Source organism: Neophocaena asiaeorientalis, unplaced genomic scaffold (genome assembly GCF_003031525.2).
Source record: "Neophocaena asiaeorientalis asiaeorientalis breed wild unplaced genomic scaffold, Neophocaena_asiaeorientalis_V1.1 scaffold503, whole genome shotgun sequence".
Lineage (NCBI taxonomy): Eukaryota > Metazoa > Chordata > Mammalia > Artiodactyla > Phocoenidae > Neophocaena > Neophocaena asiaeorientalis.
In genome coordinates, this window is record NW_020173710.1 from 1,335,727 (window position 1) to 1,355,594 (window position 19,868).

Consider the following 19,868-nt stretch of genomic DNA (forward strand, 5'->3'; position numbering starts at 1 on the left):
CATATGCTGCAAAACCTTTTTTCTGGGGAGAAAAATAGAATGAGACCACTCCATTCCAACACTTCTAAATAACCAGTGCTGTGAGGGTCACTGCTAAGCTGGGCCTTATTCTTCCCTCAGCCCTGGTCAGGAGTTGTTATTGCTATTCTGAGGTCTGTGCCCCCTCCTATCCCACTCGCCCTCATGTTCAGCTAGGAGACTGAGATCCCAGACTAGGATTTGTTCTTTTGTAATGAAGGTTTCTGGCCCCCTCAGATCTCCCATTTCCATTAATATGTGGACAAGGTTTTGGGTCTTGAAGTCGTTTATTTTTATTTTTTTATAAATTTATTTTTTTGTTTGTTTTATTTTTGGCTGCATTCAGCCTTCGCTGCTGCACGTGTGCCCTCTCCAGTTGCATCAAGCGGGGACTACTCTTCGTTGAGTGCACAGGCTTCTCATTGCGGTGGCTTCTCCTGTTGCGGTGCCCGGGCTCTAGGCGCACAGGCTTCAGTAGTTGTGGCTCATCGGCTCTAGAGCGCAGGCTCAGTAGTTGTGGCGCACGGGCTTAGCTGCTCCATGGCATGCGGGGTCCTCCCGGACCAGGGCTCGAACCCATGTCCCTTGCATTGGCAGGCGGATACCTAACCATTGTGCCACCAGGGAAGCCTGAAGTTGTTAGTTTAGATTATGCAAACTGCAACTGTCTTTTCCCTCTCTTCTAAAAGTCCCTTTTTGTGGTATTATAGCACCATTGGACTATTGGCCTTAAGTGGTGTTAGTTATGTGAGCATTATCTTAGTTTATAGTAAGTCCCCTACATACGACCCTTGTTGTGAACTTTCAAAGGTGCGAACGTGCGTTCACATGTCTAGTCACGTAAGTTAGTTCACGTGTCTGGCGTACATTGTCACGTGTGTGCATCCTCTACAAGTGGTTGTGTTTTTGTGTACTTTACTGTACAGTAAGTACTGTATAGAGTACAGTAGTACAGTATCTTTATTTCAAGCCCAGGATGTCCAGAAACAGGCATAAAAGCAGCGGTTGATGTAGCTGGTACTGTACTATGCTTTTCAAGGTGTACTGTACTGTAAGATTTTAAATGTTTTCTTTATTTTTTGTGTTTGTTATTTATGTATTATTTGTGTGAAAAGTATTATAAACCTATTACAGTACAGTACTGTATGGTTGATTGTGTTAGTTGGGTACCTAGGCTGACGTTTTACAAACGCACTCTCGGAATGGAACTTGTTCATATGTAGGGGATTTACTGTATGTGTAATTTGGCATAACTTTTTTCTTTGGCTTAAAAACAATGTCTCAACTTCTAAAGTAATAACTTTGAACCTTCCTTTGTTTTCACAGGGTGCTGTTTGGACCATGAAATTTTCTCACTGTGGCAGATTACTTGCCTCAGCTGGACAAGACAATGTAGTAAGAATATGGGCTTTAAAAAATGCTTTCGACTATTTCAACAATATGCGGATGAAATACAATACTGAAGGTATTTTTCATTTATTGGTGGGTTTTAAAAAATCTGGAGACATCTGGCATTTTTACATTTTAGGTATAATGATACCCTCTTATCTGGCAATCATTTGCAGCAAGCACTACTTTCCATAAAAGCCACAAACTTAAAACAGAAGTCAACAGCAGAAAGCATCTAAACCCAGTGAAAAAAGCTACCACAAAGTTTTTGACTTTATCTCTTTTTAGGTGTACTGCAGAGTTAAATTCATCAACTACCGAGGACAAAGTTATTTGGTTTCCCCTGGTAACTTTCAGTTCTATCTTAGGTTAAAATGAAATATCTGATTAATCTAGAAAAAGAATGAGAATAATGTTTACATCCAGTAAGTAAAGAATGATTAAGGAAACATAGCCATGGAAAGTAAATGTGATTTGTCAGTACATCAAAGGGTATATGAAACTAGGTTAAATGGAAAGGAGAAACCCCAGAACATGATGTGTATAGCAACGATTACAACTATGTAAAATATTTTTGTATTGTGTTATCAGCAAAGTGTGTAAAATTGATGTAAATAGGAGCTTTAAGTTTATGGGATTCTTTTCTTGTAATTATTGTCATTATTTAACTGCAGTACATTTTCTCCACAAACCCCTCACCACCCAATCATCCAAGGCTGAACACAAAAGTTAAGGGATGGGAGAAAGGAGAATAGAGGTAGTATGGGCAGGAGTATAGACTGTAGTTGAAGCAGCAGTTTGAGGAACATAGAAATCTAGGGAGAGCCACTAAACTGGCCAGCGAGGCCCATATACTTTAGTAGCCCCATGGGGTTGTTTGCAATATGTTATAATACATAATTCAAGATGATGATGAGTTGACAAAAAGTAAAACTATGTTTATTATACATTTATTGCCCTGCCTGGAGCAGAAAGACTATTTTCAGTGGCCATTGAGACTTACCCCAGCCCAGACCCTTCCTGCCCCTGTACTCATCTTCCTAACTGTTAGGATTGACAAGAATGTCTTCACGATGTCTTCACGATGAATAATGAGGACTTAACAGTATTTTTTTTAATTGGGGAAATGGTTAAGCCATTTTATAAATATTTTATATAAAAATGATAAAAACAAATATTTTGGTGCGTAAGAGTTAACGCTTCGCTTGTTTAGAAAAATGTATTTTTCCAGAATGATGTATTCTATGACTTTTAAATAGGTGTTACTGTATTATTATTTCTGATTGATGTGTGTGTGTGTGTGTACACTTGTATATATACGTGCCTTTTTACAATTATTATGTTGTTTTAGGACGTGTGTCCCCATCACCTTCTCAGGAAAGTCTAAATTCATCAAAATCTGATACAGATACAGGGGTATGTTTATTATTTTATGGTTACTATTGTTACATACTATGATTTTTTACCATAAAGTACCTTGTTTATCAGATATTACAGGTACATGAAAGCATTTAAAATTGAGATGCATTAGGTTTTTTCTGTTAGAATTGTTAAATGAAAAATTGTGATGTTTAAAGATTGTCAGACAGTAACTAATATTACTCAAGCTACTATACTAATGTAAACTTAAATTTAAAAATTCCCTCCCCTCAAATCCATGTTAGATATTTTACAAATAATAATAGTAACGGACACCTGAATTAAAGATAATTAAGGAAAGAAAAAAGATATTGAAATATTTTCATTTTTCCATCTTCTTGGTTTAATAAATGTTTTATCCCAGTGTCAGGTGGTTTAAAATATCTTAATGATTTTCATTTGGTTTCAGAGCTGGAAGGTTAAATATAACTAGTTTTAACCTAAGAAGCGGAATGCAAAATATTATTCTAAGCTGTCCCTGTGCTTCTTGTGTATTCAGCAAGGCAAGGGTGATGTAAACAAATAGAACCTAAAATGTCCATCTGCTCAACAGTATTTTCCTGGGATTTCATTGGCTCTATAGTATTTGACACTAATTTTTCCCTACTCTAAACATGCTCCTCTCAGCTTTCCATGGTTCTGTTTTTCCTTGTTCTCTTCCTATATCCCTGCTGTCTCTTCCTCTTCCACCCCCTAAAATGTTGCTGTTTTTCTGGGTTTTGTCCTTTGGCTATTCTCAGTTGACATATTCACTCGCTACCTCCAATCCTGAACTGGCTTTAGCTCCATAATTCTTGTTTCCTTTCAATAGCTTTATGTTTTTTAAACAACAGTGAAATCTTACTGTGCATGCTGCCCTTTTCACATAATAATATATATAGGCTCTCTCCACCTACACGTTCTTTAAGCACATCAGTTAATAGGTCTGAAACTAAACTCCCTCAACAAATGTTTTCTGAGTGCCTGTTACATGTGCCAGACACTGCTAGATTCTGCAAAATCAAATGAGACTTATTTTCTGGCCTCAGGGACCTTGCTAACTGTGAAATCTAGTGAAATAGATATATCTGCAATTATAGTATTGGATGGTAATACTCTACAGAAGATACTACACACGTATACAAGTTAGCCTTATGAATTAGTGTGTCAGGAAAAGCTTCTGGAGGCTTTGAACGAGGAATCAACTATGTGAGGGAAGGAAGGGGCGTATCAGAGCAAATAGCAAGGGCAAAGGCATGGAGGCTGAAACGACATGGCATGTTAAAGGTACTACCTGGCTGGAGCAAAGGGTGCATGTGTGAGAGTTGTAGGAAAGGTAGGCAGGATTGGTATTTTCAGTGGCTTTTTCTATTAAACCAAAACATATGAACTTTATCCTCAAGGTACTAGGGGAAGATGGGCTTTGAGGGGTTTGGGTCAGAAGCTGAATTAAAATGTTCAGATTTTTGTTTTGGAATGAGCATTCTCGTAGCAGTGTAAAAGATAGATTGGATGGGGGCTCCTGGCTAGAGACAGGGAGACCACTTAAGAGGCTCTCAACCCCAGAGATAAATGGGTACTTCGATTATGGTAGATTATGATAGCAGTGAGTCTAGAAACCATAAAGAGGAGCTGAATTTGAGAAATATAAAAGAAGGACTTGATGACTGGACTACCTGGGGTAGTAAGTGAGTAGCCTAGGATGATTCCCAGGTGTCCAGCTTGAGCAACTGGCTAGATATTAATGGTCATTCACGGAAATAGTTTTATTATTATCTACCCACAACCCTGCTTCTCCTGTTTTGAGCCTTCTTTAACGGTATCAACATCCATAAGTTACCTTTTTAACTCAGAAACACTCATTACTTTTTCTTCCTTACCCACATACCAAATTAGTTAAAAATTCTATCCACTCCACCTCCTCCTACAAATGCCCATGGAATCTGACCCCTCATTACTCACCTTGTCTAGGTCCTTGACACTCATTTAAATGCTTGCTGTAGCCTCCTAGTTGGTTTTTCTGTCGCTGGTCTCTACTGCCACCAGCTTTTTGTTTTGGCCACACCACGTGGCTTGCGGGATCAAACCTGTGCCCCCTGCAGTGAAAGCATGGAGTCCTAACCACTGGACCTCCAGGAGATTCCTTTTTTTTTTTTTTGTCAAAATACAGACCTGTGCCATTTTGTGATTTAAAGTCTTCTGGTGGCTCCTTGTCACCATTCTTCCTGATATTACCTCATCTTACCTTTTTAACTCAGTTCTAATTCCCTAGTACCTGTGCATCCTACTTGCCATGCCAAATATAGGTCTGTATCCTAAACACTCTTTCACTTTCATGTCTTTGTTCATGTTGTTTGCTTTGCCAGGAATTCCCTCCCTGTCCCCTTTTCTTACAGGGCAAAGCCCTACTCATCCTTCAAGATTCAGCTCAAATATCTTATCTTCTCTTATTATTTTCCCTGAATCAAGCAGACAGAATTGTTCCTCACTTGTGTTCTGACAGTACATCATATGTACTTTGACATTGATATTATTTACCATGCCTTCCTTGGCAGTTTGTCCCTCTGGCTAGGCTCAGGGCTGATTTAAGGCAAAGAACTGTACTTCACAGATCTTAGTATCCTTGGAACCTAACCCCATGCCTGACTGTGGTAGACCTAAATCAGTGTTGAATTCCTGCTTCTGTGCCTTTCATTCATTCCTATTCCCCTTATCTGGATGCCTGTGGTCTCCCTTTTTTCTACTTAAAACTTGCCCATTCTTGAAGGCCCACTTCCTCCATAAAGCCTTCACTGACTAATGTAGCAGTGAAAATTTTAACCACTTTGCTTTAGGGGAAAAGGATTTGCTTTTATTAGTTTAATTTACCATAAAGTTTCCAGGCCTTGATTACTATTAAAAACAGAGACTATTAAAAAACAGAGACTATTTGTACTATCTTATATTATGCTTATTTTAACAATCCTACTTACAGATTCTTAACTACTTCCATCCCCCCCCAAAAACAAAAAACCCTAAGTAACTCCCAATCTTGTTTGAATAGAAGACCTTTTAAATGAGGAGCATAGGGACTTCCCTGGAGGTCCGGTGGCTTGGGACTCCGTGCTTCCAATGCAAGGGGCATGAGTTCTATCCCTGGTCGGGCAACTAAGATCCCACATGCCTCTTGGTGTGGCCAAAAAAAAAAAAAAATGAGCATAGTAGTTCTTTGACCCAAAAAGTACTGAGCCCCTGGAGTACTGAGCCTTTTTTCTGGAGTAGTTGAGTATCATTTATATCTATTGTTTTCAGGAAAAGATACCTTGGGGTTCCTTTCACTTCTGTTATTCTATATGGGGACAGTTAAAAGAAGCCTCTGTTTCATATGCCTTTGTCTTTAACCTAGTACTCGCTGCAGTGAGGCACAGTAAGCACAGTGGAGTTTATTTCCCTGATATGTGTGTTCTTTTTTTCTTTTTTCTCATGACAGTGATATCTTATATATATCTCTTTTGATACATTTTTACTCTTGCCTTCTTAGCATCCATGTAAAATAGAATACATAAAAGTACCTATTGTACAGTTGGGCATACAAAGTGACACACCCAAGATCACTCACCTACTCGTTGGTCATGCCAAGCCTAGAATTCTGGCCCTTATGCTCTCTGTTTCTATTGATTTCCAAAAGTAGCTCAGTAAATGTAAGGAAGAGCAGCGTATTTAGTTTGCTCCATCATGCTACAGACTTGTAACATTTCTGCTTGACACGAATAAATATGCTATCTACCTAAAAATTAATGTTTTTCTTGGATAAATCTGTTTGGTGCACTTGATTAGTGGAATATCAATATGGGTGTTAACAGCATTTAACTTCTGCTTAGAATTTTTGAGAGTAGATTGTAGGGGAGGAAAAAGATTTCCTCTACCTTCTTAGGTTCTGTGGCTGGGAACTTCGAAATAACCTAACAAAAGACGGATTAAGAGGAGAAACGGTTTATTACGTATGCATATGGAGGCCTTCCTAGAGGAATAGTGAAGACCCAAAGAAGCTATTAGACTTAGGCACTTATATATCATTTTAACAAAGAGCAAGAAATTTGTGGAAAAGTGACAAGATAAAGAAAAAGAAGTTTAGGCTTTTAGGGGTGGTAAATTGTGGGAAGGTAAATCAACTGGGGGAAACTAATGGAAGATAAGGGTAATTTAGTAAGGTTCTGTTTAGGCAGTTAAGATTGATTCTCCCCTTCCTGGTAAGGGAGAGGTGAGGGGGAGACACCTTCACAAAGGGCACTTTATGCTCTGCTTTCAGGTAGAAAGGGGGAGGGCAGAGACTTTTTCTTGTGTCTGTTTCCTCTTAGTTGCATTCAGCTCAAAATAATCCTTAGGCAAAGGGGCATATTTGGGGGTGACATATTCTGATCCCCTTCAAAATCATTAGAGTCTAAAATGGATGAAAGGCCTTAACTATAAGGGAATGAGAGGGAATTTTTATGAAACTGTACATATGCGGTATGTATTAAAAATATGCACTGATTTAGATTTGGTTCAATCAACAAGCAATTTTTAAACGTCGACAGTGTGTTAGGCACTGAAAATATAAAGATGCAGTGGATAATTCATACCAACGAGCAATGCATGGGAGAAGACAGACATCAACAATGATATTGTATTGGCCAAAAAGTGCCTTCAGTTTTTAAGTAAAAATAAAAGGCACATTTTTCATTTTCACCAAGGACTTTATTGAACAACGTATTCACCCTTTTGTTCCACTACCTTCTGGCATTTTCCAGGCAACTTCATAATTCCATCTTCCCAAAACTTTTTATCTTTTTGAGCAAAGAACTGTTCCAGGTGCCTTTTACAGTCTTCCAGGGAATTGAAATTTTTTCCTTTAACAGAATTTTGTAAAGACCTAAATAAAAGGAAATCCAAAGGCACAATGTCTGGTGAATATGGTGGATGAATCAGAACTTCCCAGCCAAGCCGTAACAGTTTTTGCCTGGTCATCAAAGAAACACAATCTTGCATTATCCTGATGGAAGATGATGTATTTTCTGTTGACTAATTCTGGACGCTTTTCGTCGAGTGTTGCTTTCAGTTGGTCTAATTGGGAGCAGTACTTGTTGGAATTAATCGTTTGGTTTTCCAGAAGGAGCTCATAATAGAGGACTCCCTTCCAATCCCACCATATACACAACATCGCCTTCTTTGGATGAAGACCAGCCTTTGGTGTGGTTGGTGGTGGTTCATTTCGCTTGCCCCACGATCTCTTCCATTCCACATTATTGTACAGTATCCACTTTTCATTTCCTGTCACAATTTGTTTTAAAAACAGAATGTTTTCATTACGTTTAAGTAGAGAATTGCATGCAGAAATATGGTCAAGAAGTTTTTTTTCCACTTAACTTACATGGAACCCAAACATCAAAGCGATGAACATAATCAAACTGGTGCAAATGATTTTCAGCACTTGATTTGGATATTTTGAGTATGTCAGCTATCTCCCGCGTGGTATAACGTTGATTTTTCTTAATAAATGTCTCAATTTGATCACTATCAACTTCAACTGGTCTAGCCAACCTTGGAGCATCGTCCAGCGAGAAATCTCCAGCACAAAACTTCGCAAACCACTCTTGACACACTCGATCAGTCACAGCACCTTCTCCATACACTGCACAAATCCTTTTTTGCATTTCGGTTGTGTTTTTACCTTTCTTGAAATAATAAAACATAATATGCCAAAAACGTTGCTTTTTCTCTTCCATCTTCAATATTAAAATGGCTACACAAAAATTCACCAATTTTGATAAGTCTCTTTTTAAATGCACGCTGATATGACAGCTGTCACATGCAATCTAATAAAATTGTTTCAAATGAAGTTAAAGACAACTAAGTGCTACTAGAGCCATCTTACGGAAAAAAACAAACGAACCTTCTGGCCAACCCGATAATATATGCCCAAAACAGAATTAAGTATCATTTTCCTGAGAAAACCACTCCTTTGATGGTATGCATACTTGATATCAGTTCATTATTTAACACCCATACCATCTCCTGAGTTAGAAACTGTGATCACTTTTCACTGTCTCCTCTCCCTTCAGTGTCTGCTCATTTACCAGATCCTGCCCGCTTGATCTCAGAAATGTCTTTGGAATCTGGCCATTTCTTTCATTTCCACTGTTACAATCCAGGCCTTTATCTCTTACCTGGACCACTATAGCTGTTCTCCCAGATTCCAGTCTTTTATCCACAGAATTATGGATAAAATTATGCCAGCAGAATTACTTTCCTGTAAAACAAATCTCATCATGTTACTCTCCTGTTTTAAGCACTCCTTTTGGCTCTCTTTTTTCCTATAGAATTAAGTCTAAATTCCTTAGATGACCCAGTCTTTCAGAGATCAGCCTGACCTCAGCTCTCATTGTTATTTCCCACCCTTCCCTCTCTCAGGCCTTATGTTCTGAACCACTTGGTTGTTCATGCCCCAACAAAAATGTCAGACCCTTTGTTGATTCCCTGTACTTAACAATACATGTGCAGTTCCCCTTTGCCTGGCAAATTCATTTAAGACTCGTCCCCTCACTGAAGCATTCCTTGCTTCACCTAGTAATTTACTCATGTGCTCCCTCACTGTTCCCATGGTACTTTGCCCATAGTTCTGTTAAAAGCACTTACTGTATACTATATCAATTTATGTAACAACAGCTAACATTTTATGAGCCCTTACTATGTGCCATGTACTTTGCTAAGTACATTTTATGTCTTACTTCACCTCACAACAGCCCTGGTAGTGCTGTGAAGTACTATTAAGAACCCTATTTTACAGATGAAGAAAATGCTTAGAGATATTGAGTAACACCAGTTTCACACAGTTGGTAGATACAGCAAGAGAATTAGAACCCAGCTCTGATGTGTCTTTAGAGCTTATGCTCTTAACCATTATGCTCTGCTAGTTGACATCTGAAGGTCTGGCACTATGTCTTCATTTAGTCCACAAATATTTATTGAGTGTCTACTGTGTATTTATCATTGTTCTAAGAGTTGGGGATATAGTAGTGAACAGAAGAAACAAAAAAAATGTATTGTTATGAAGCTTATTCTAGTGGTGGGAGACAGAGAAACAAAACAAGTAAATTTTGTAATATATTAGAAGGTGATAAATTTTGTGGAGAAAAATAAAGCAGATAAAGCGGGGTGACAGGAGGTAAATATGGTGGACGAGCAAAGCTTCACTGAGAAGTCATTTGAGGAGAATCTGAAGGAGGTGAGAGAGGGATCATCTGGCTATCTGGAGGAGAAGAACATTCCAAGTGGAGGCAAGTGAAACTGTGATAAGGCAGGAGTCCTGGTATGTTCAGGAAATAGCACTGAGGCCTGGGTAGCTGGAGCCAGTGAGCAAGGAGATGAGTAGTAGAAAATGAAGTCATGAAAACAAAAAAAAAGAAAATGAAGTCACGGAGGTGTAGATGGGCCAGTCATAAGGTGTAGGACACTGCAAGGACTTTGGCTTTTGCTCTGAGAAAGAAGCCAATGGAGGGTTTTTGAACAGAGAATGACAATCTGACATATTTTATTCTGGCTTTTAAATACTGAGAATAGATTATAAACAGATAAGAAATATTTATTTTGGTATTTCAAGTAGCATACCATATCTGGTATATAGTAAGTGTTAATAAATATCAAAAGGCTTACAAGTTTTCAAAGCAATCCAACTTTAAATGACATTTTTAGATAATCTGGATATTTGGATATGGATTTGGTATTTGATGACACAGATGGTATTTTTTTAGGTATGATAATGTAATGGTAGTTAAATTTAAAAGATTACTAGTTAGAGATACATATAGAATATTTACTGATAAAATGAATGATGTTTAGATTTTGCTTTAACTGCTCCAGCAAAAATAAGCAAATACATAAAAGTGGGAGGATTGAAAAACAAGGTGAATAAAATGTTGATAATCATTAAAACAGGTGACGGATGCACGGGTTTCATTATACTGTCTACTTCTGTATGTATTTGAAATGTTCATAATAAAGTTTTATATTTACATAGAGATATAAATATCTCTCTACATATAGATATCTAGAGAGATATAGATAAAATATATAACATTTCACTTGGTAATTCTACCTTTAAAAATCTATCATAAAGAAATGATCATGTATACCCAAAGATGTAAGAGGATTTTCATATTAATGTTCTCACAGTAGCTAAAATTTAAACAAACTGAAAAAGCCCTGAATTTTTAATAGTTGAAAAATAAAAACTATGGTATAATCCATACAGTATAATACTATGCAGTCCTTAAATTCTTTTCAAAGACTACTTGATGACATTTAAAATATTCTAAATAAATTGTAAAGTGAAAATAGCAGAATAAAAAACAGATATAATATTATCCTAATCTTGACTAAAAATATCTATAAATATAGATTTTTAAATTTTAAAGAAATACACTAAATTATAACTAGTAGTTATCACTAGCTGGTAGGGTTTTAGCTAAAATTTTCTGTAATAAATTTACCTGATTTTATTAAGACAAACAACAGAAGATACTATAAAAGTCTATGGTTTAAGCCTTTGACCCTTCTAGTAGGATAAGCAAATAATAAAATAGGGATAAAGGTTCATGCTCCAGGATGTTTGTTGAATTGCTATTTAGCAAAAAATTGGAAATGTCGAAATTACCAACAAATTGGAAATGATTAAATTATGGTGCATCCATATGCAGCTAGTAAATGTTTCCAAAGAGTGAAATACAGAAAGTGCTCATGTAAAATAAAAAGGAAGATACTGAATCATGTGTACAATGTGATTTCAATTATGTTTTTAAAAAATGAAAGATTGAAGGTGGCCAAAATTTGAGCAGATTATAGGTGGTTTTAATTTTAGTTTTTCTACTTTCTATGTTTTCTGAATTGTCTATACTGAGCATGTATATTACTTTATAATCAAAAATACATTATTTAAGTATTTTGAAAATATGTAGAGTACAATGAAAAGAAAATGGATGGTTAAGGAGGAAAAAAAGATCTGGGATCACAGCTAGGGGAAATATGCTGAGGAGTTAATAAAATGAAAATTATTATTAAACAAAAAGTTGAATTTTATGTAACAGGGCAAGAAGCCTGTTTAGTTTTGTCTTCCAGCAGTGCTCACTAATCTAGCAGTAAAATTAGGGGAAGTAGCTGTAATCATCTAGGATGAGGAGTGTTTGGCAAAGGGTCAGGGCATCTGTGTTGCTGGTCTACCTCCACAGAGAATGTGAAGATGTTTTTATAAACTGTAAAGTTGTTAACAGATAGTGGTAGTTTTTATCTATCCCCATGGCCACTGTCCTATTTAAGCCCTCGTTAGTCTTACTTAAACTTACTGACTGCTTTTCCTGCCCCGACTCTCTTTCCAAACCATCTTTTACATTATTGCCCAGCATTCTCTTTCTAAAGCCCCAGTCAGATTGTGTTATTTTTCCTTTTCAGAAACCTTTGTTGGCTCTCCATCGCCTTAGAATGTCTGAATTTTTAAGCCACTTTATGATCTGGTCTCAAAGTACCTTTCTACCCTAATCCCCTGCTTTATCTCCATATACGTTTTTCTCCATCCTCATCATCCTACCTACCCTTCCCTAAATATGCAAGGCTTAGCTAACATTCCATATTTCTGCTCAAGTGACATCCTCTAAAACATTTGAGGAACAACCTCTGGACTTAGTTAGATTACTTGTACCTTTGCTTTGGTTCTGCTGTTTACAGGTGGCTGCGTGACTTTTAATGTGTTGTTTTGACCTCTTTGATTCTCAGGTTTTTTGCTTAATTTCTTCATCCTCATAATGGTAATACCTACCTCACAGGGTCGTTAGGATTCATTCAGATAATGAATACAAAAGCATGTTGTAAACTAAATGCATGGCACATGTGTATGGCATTATTTTCTACCTACCTCTACCTGTCAGGATGCTTTTGACTTCAAATAATAGAAATCCAACTGAAAATGGCTTAACAATGAGGAAGCCAGTCTGGAGGTAAGGCGGCTCTAGGGTTGCTTAATTCAGCAGCTCAGTAGTGTCATCAGGAACACAAGGTCCTTCCATCCTCTTGCTTTGCTGTTCTTTATCTGTTGTTCTCCTGGGCTTGGTGCCCTCATGGTAGTAAGATGACTACTACTGTCTTAGGTGTCACATGCAGACAACAATGTTCAGAAGCAGGAAAGAGGAAGGTCCCTTTAGTATACCCCTTTTTAAGAGTGAGGAAATCTTTCTAGAAGCCTCCCCTATCACCTCATCCCCCAGATGGACTTGCCCTCATGTCTGTTTGATGAAAATTATAACATATGCCCATGCCTAAACCAGTCATCACTGGAAAGGGGAGTTAGTTCATCTTAATTAGCTTGGACCTAATCGTGATCACCCCCTGGTGCTGGCTCCCACCTCTCCTAAAGGAAGAGATGCTCAAAAAAGGACAAAGTGGGGGCTCTGTTAGGGAGGGAAAGATTGTGATAGCATGATGTCTTCAGGGATGATCCTGGTTTATTAGGACAAGGAGGTGAGGAAGTAATAAGTAGTAGATTCAGCATAAAGGGGAGTCAGCTTTTAGTGGATCAAGATTTCAATCAGGCATCATATAAAATGAGAGAATAAATGGGGTGGGAAGAGTATGAAGCTTTTGTTTTTCTAGTTTTAACATTTGTTTTCATGTCTAAATAGGTATGCAGTGGAGCTGATGAAGACCCAGATGATAAAAATGCACCATTTCGACAACGGCCGTTTTGCAAATATAAAGGACATACTGCTGATCTCCTTGATCTTTCATGGTCTAAAGTAAGAAATCTTTTTTTTTTTTTGGCTGCGTTGGGTCTTCGTTTCTGTGCACGGGCTTTCTCTAGTTGCGGCGAGCAGGGGCTACTCTTTGTTGCGGTGCATGGGCCTCTCTTGTTGCAGAGCACAGGCTCTAGGTGCACAGGCTTCAGTAGTTGCAGCATGTGGGCTTAGTAGTTGTGGCACACAGGCTTAGTTGCTCCGCGGCATGTGGGATCTTCCCGGACCAGGGATCGAACACACGTCCCCTGCATTGGCAGGTGGGTTCTTAACCACTGCGCCATCATAAAGTCCTAAAGTAAGAAATTCTTATTTGAATTTTGTATTCTATGTAACTATTTTAGGATATAAGCAAATGTTTTATTTGTATGATTGTCACAGTCAGGTGTTTGAATGTTTGTATATACTTTGTGGGAGTTACAAATTAATCAAAGTTAAAAAAGAGAAATGTCAGATTAGGCTAATAAAATGTTTATATTACTTAACAGCTTCTATCTGGATCTGTCTATATACTTGTATTTGCTTCTTTTATAAAATAGTTTTGCAAAGTAACTATCCTCAGCAAAATGGATATGACTTCAGCTACAAAGGTGAAGTCTGACCTATCTAATCAAGACTGTTTTGGGGATAATCTGCTATATTCATGAAATTATTAATTTAGGTTTAATAATTATATTCTGCAGATCAATGGTAAGTCTTCATTTTGTAATTTTTTTTTTCCTTAGAGCAAAATTTTAGAAGTAGAGGGGCTATTTTGCCACCGATCAAATATCTTAGAAGTTTGCAAAATTTTTAAGAGATATTTAAAATTTTATTTAAGGTGTTTGAAGCATGAAGCAGTTTTTTGGAATTTTTGCATGATTCCTTATACTTTCTTTGTATTAAAATTTGTCAGTAATCAAAATCTAAAATATATTAAGAATTTGTGGGGGAAAGTGATATTTAAAAGCTTTAAATTGAGAAAAGTCATCTGAGTTAACAAAATCCTAGCAAGGATACCAGTGACACCCATATATTTTAACTATATCACAAAGATATCACTGGCATATATTGGCAAGTCAGCCTTTCCCTGAGCTCCAGCTTTGAATCACTCCATTTTTGAATTATGCTCGTATCATATTTGTTTAGATGTTATGGATGCATTTCATAACGTTTTTCTCTAACCTCCTGGAACAAGCTTGGGCCTCACCTGGTAGTCTGGTTTTAAATTGAGCCACAGTTGTATCTTTGTACTCTCTCCCCACCCTGTGTGAAATCTGAGTTGTTGGAAGATGGAAATTTAAAGTGTCCTTAATCTGATAATCGTATTCATCTAGAATAAAAAGTACAAAGCACCTTATTGGGAACCCTGCACTCATTTTACTTTCTTAAAGCAAACCAATATTTTTTGTAAAATGTAACACCAACTGAAGATATTAATCCTCCATTGATGACTGTATCAGTCAGTGTTCTCCAGAGTAACAGAACCAAGAGGAAATACATACATGGGAGGTTTATTTTAAGGAATTGGCTCACACAGTTGTGGGGGCAGGCAAATTTGAAATTTGTAGGGCAGGCATTGAAAACTCAGCTGGAGTCACGCTGAAGTTTTTTTGGGTTTTTTTCCCAGCTTTATCGAGATGTAATTAAAACATTGTGTAAGTTTAAGGTGTACACAGTGATGATTTGATATACTTACATATTGGGAAATGATTACTACAATAAGGGTAATTAACACATTCATCACCATAAATAGTTACCTTTTTTTTGTGGTGAGAACATTTAAGATCTACTCTCTTAGCAACTTGCAAGTATATAATACAGCGTTGTTAACTCTAGTTACCTTGTTGTACATTCATGCTGGAGTCTTAAGGCAGAATTTCTTCTCCAGGAAACCTCAGTTTTTGTTCTTAACGCCTTCATCTGTCTCTGTGCTCTTTTCTTAAACTTTCTTTTTTACTTAACTGTTTATCTATGTACATTTCCACATCTTATTGGCAACAAGATTCTAAGCCCCTCAAGAGTAGGGATCAGCTCTTACTTCACTGTTGTTTCTCTTGAGTATCTAGCACAGTTGATGTTTATAGTGGGTTTTCTGTTTGTTGAAGACTTATTTTGTGCCACGTAATAGGAATTACCTTGTTAATACTGAAAATAACAATGCTGTGAGGTAGTTGATATTCCATACTGTGGATTAGAAGACTGGGCCTCTGACCCATCACAAAACTAGTTATGGGTAGAACTTAGATCTGAATCTAATTTTTTTGACTTGTAAGATCATGCTTGGTTCAAGAACGCTATTTAATTTCATTTATTTAATAAGTATTTATTTTTGGATTGGGTTGTTTGCTTTTTTAATATTGAGCTGCATGAGCTGTTTATATATTTTGGAGATTAATCCTTTGTTGACTCGTTTGCAAATATTTTCTCCCATTCTGAGGGTTGTCTTTTTGTCTTGCTTGTACTTTCCTTTGTTGTGCAAAATCTTTTAAGTTTCATTAGGTGCCATTTCTTTAGTTTTGTTTTAATTTTCATTTCTCTAAGAGGTGGATCAAAAAAGATCTCGCTGTGATTTATGTCAAAGAGTGTTCTTCCTATGTTTTCCTCTAAGAGTTTTATAGTGTCTGGCCTTACATTTAGGTCTTTAATCCATTTTGAGTTTATTTTTTTGTATGGTGTTAGGGAGTGTTCTAATTTCATTCTTTTACATGTAGATGTCCAGTTTTCCCAGCACCACTTATTGAAGAGGCTTTCTTTTCTCCACTGTGTATTCTTGCATCCTTTATCCAAGATAAGGTGACCATATGTGCGTGGGTTTCTCTCTGGGCTTTCTATCCTGTTTCATTGATCCATATTTCTTTTTTTGTGCCGGTACCATACTGTCTTGATGACTGTAGCTTTGTAGTATAGTCTGAAGTCCGGGAGCCTGATTCCTCCAGCTCCGTTTTCTTTCTCAAGATTGCTTTGGCTATTTGGGGTCTTTTGTGTTTCCACACAAATGGTGAACATTTTTTTTCTAGTTCTGTGAAAAATGCCATTGGTAATTTGTTAGGGATTGCACTGAATCTGTAGATTGCTTTGGGTAGTATAGTCACTATCTCTTCTCTGATATTTATGATTTCTTTCCTTCTACTAACTTTGGGTTTTGTTTGTTCTTCTTTCTCTAGTTCGTTTAGGTGTAAGGTTAGATTGTTTATTTGAGATGTTTGTTGTTTCTTGAGGTAGGATTGTATTGCTATAAACTTCCCTCTTAGAACTGCTTTTGCTGCATCCCATAGGTTTTGGATCGTTGTGTTTTCATTGTCATTTGTCTCTAGGTATTTTTTTATTTCCTCTTTGATTTCTTCAGTGATCTCTTGGTTATTTAGTAATGTGTTGTTTAGCCTCCATGTGTTTGTCTTTATTACGCTTTTTTCCCTGTAGTTGATTTCTAGTCTCATATCATGGTGGTCAGAAAAGATGCTTGGTGTGATTTCAGTTTTCTTAAATTTAGTGAGGCTTGATTTGTGACCCGCGATGTGATCAATCCTGGAGAATGTTCCGTGCACACTTGAGAAGAAAGTGTAATCTGCTGTTTTTGGATGGAATGTTTGGATGCTCTGTCCATTGGTGTAAGTGAGGTGTTAAAGTCCCCCACTATTATTGTGTTACTGTCGATTTCCTCTTTTATAGCTGTTAGCAGTTGCCTTATGTATTGAGGTGCTCCTATGTTGGGTGTATGTTTGTTTGTTTTTGTTTTTTTTTTGCAGTACGCGGGCCATTCACTCCAGTGGGTGGACTTCTGTGGTATAAGAGTTCTCCAGTTTGTGAGTCACCCACCCAGCAGTTATGGGATTTGATTTTTTGGGTGTTTTTTTTTTGGTTTTTTGGTTTTTTGTTTGTTTTGCGGTTCGCGGGCCTCTCACTGCTGCGCGCCCCCCCCACCCCCCGCCAGCTGCAGAGCACAGGCTCCGGACGCGCAGGCTCAGCGGCCATGGCTCACGGGCCAAGCCACTCCACGGCATGTGGGATCCTCCCGGACCGGGTCATGAACCCGCATTCCCCGCGTCGGCAGGCGGACTCCCAACCACTGCACCACCAGGGAAGCCCCTGATTTTACTGTGATTGCCCCCCTCCTACTGTCTCATTGTGGCTTCTCCTTTGTCTTTGGATGTGGGGTATCTTTTTTGGTGAGTTCCAGCGCCTTCCTGTTGATGATTGTTCAGCATTTAGTTGTGATTCCGGTGTTCTCACAAGAGGGAGTGACGTACAGAATCTGGTCTCGCGCCCCTGCGCAGTGGCACATCCGGCGCCTGGTAGGGCCGAGCACCTGGGAATCCTATCCCCTTATGTATCCATCTGGAAGCTTTTGACAGATAGATGTTTGGTTTATGGGTGATGGGCCATCATAATGCCTAAATCAGTTACACTACCCTCTTCTAGCTTTGAAAATTCTATTCTGAGACATTTGACAATTTCTGTTCTCTCATTTGCTTGCCTAAGGTGTGACAGGTGCACAAGAACTTTTCGTTTCAAGACATTTTAAGTGACAATTAGGGAATTCATGGGAGTTAAAATTCACCAGTGTTATCAATGTGAAAATAACTGAAGTGACGATCAAATGAATAGATGCCTTACATTCATAGCTAACTTCTAGTACATGCAGGCTCCAACAACCAAGGCACACCTTAGTCCTCTGTCGGCAACTGGCAGATTTCTTTCAACAGAAGTCATAAGATTCATCCTCATTTCAGAATAGGTAATGTGAAAAAGTCTTAGAATCAAAGAAATATGGTATTTAACTATTTGGAAAAAAATGGGATTGTCCAAGTGGATTGGATATCTTTGTACTTTATGATGCTGCATATAACAATAGTAATGACAAAACTCTTGAGATACCTAAAACTAAAAGTTCACTTTTATGGTGTAAGTGTTTTTTTTCATATGGTGATAAGATAATCAATGTCAATTTCTCCGTAGAACTACTTTCTGCTTTCTTCTTCAATGGATAAAACAGTCAGGTTATGGCACATTTCCAGAAGAGAATGCCTTTGCTGTTTTCAGCACATAGATTTTGTCACTGCCATAGCTTTCCATCCAAGAGTAAGTATTTACATGTTTTTCTGTTATACTATGAGGAAGGTGATGGAACCAGGTTTCTCTGGAGGGTAATTGGACTACAGGAAAAAAATTATTAATATCCACATAGTTAAGAGCAACTTAATTTAGTGTTTCATTCTGCTTTAAAAATAAGAAAGGAAATAAATATTGTACTAATCTTCATTAGAAGAGCTGGAAATATTATAGTCTAAATATGACAGTGAAAAGTCATCCCAAATCTTTAATAAGACCTGCAGGGTATAAATAAAGAAATAAAATATCTTATTAAAGAGGAGAGAGGTTGGAGACAGTGGAAGAAGAAAAGACGGCAGGTAAATAAATGAGAAAGGGAAGCATATAGGCAGGAATAGTTGTAGGAGGGTCAGGAAGGGAAGAGACAAAGAGGAAAAGGTTGAAAGAGGCAAAGACCAAAATTCATTACAAGATAGACTGAATTCCTATTTCAGGTCTGAAAACATTGTTAATCTTGAGATCCCTTCATACTCATTTTCAATGTAGAAAATCCTTTAATATCTTTCCTCTAGAAAGAATTTCATATGATTTCAACTAAAGGAGAAAAATCTACCATCATGGACTCCAGAGCTATCTTATGCCCTTATAGGATAGAGCCACCAAATGCATGAGGCTAGAGTAGTTTTAGTTCTTTGCAGCTGTAAGCACAAGGGATGTCACTTGTTGGCACTGCTTCACTAGCTAGGTTGAAATAAGTGGAGGGCTTGAGCTGACCCTCATTGACTTTCCCTCCACTACATTTGTGTATGATTACATTTCCAATCATGTCCTCATCTCTCTGTGTTTAGTACCCATTGTCTTTTTAATGCAACCTTTCAATTATATTGACATTTCTTTCTCTCATTCCCCAAATTAAGAGAGAAGAATGACTTTTTTCTCTCAATATAATTTCCCTCCCTGGGCAGGCTTATAACATAGGCAGTAATAATTCTGAACCCTTAGAGAAGATTTTATTAAGAACTTTTGAAAATTAAAAATGCTTAATCTATGTTAATACTGTATCAGTTTTGACCATCAAGCTTTCGAGGCTTCTTTCTAAATAATATCCCTATCCTGTCACCTAAGGGTGCAACAAAAGGGTAGATTTTACCCCTGTCAGCACCTGTGAGCAAAATCCCCCCACCTCTATTTTAACTATAATGTATCAAGATGGAAAGAGAGGGCTATTAGGTGGTA

The 19,868-nt window shown here is 37.6% G+C and overlaps 1 protein-coding gene across 1 annotated transcript in view; it reads left to right on the plus strand.

Annotated features, from left to right (window-relative positions):
* WDR44 (WD repeat domain 44) overlaps positions 1-19,868 on the plus strand; it is a 75,651-nt gene that overhangs the window by 45,900 nt on the left and 9,883 nt on the right. Inside the window, exons 11-14 of the mRNA XM_024750586.1 lie at positions 1,345-1,483; positions 2,759-2,823; positions 13,491-13,604; positions 18,540-18,662. Coding sequence (XP_024606354.1) covers positions 1,345-1,483; positions 2,759-2,823; positions 13,491-13,604; positions 18,540-18,662 — 441 coding nt within the window. The remainder of the gene's footprint in view (positions 1-1,344; positions 1,484-2,758; positions 2,824-13,490; positions 13,605-18,539; positions 18,663-19,868) is intronic.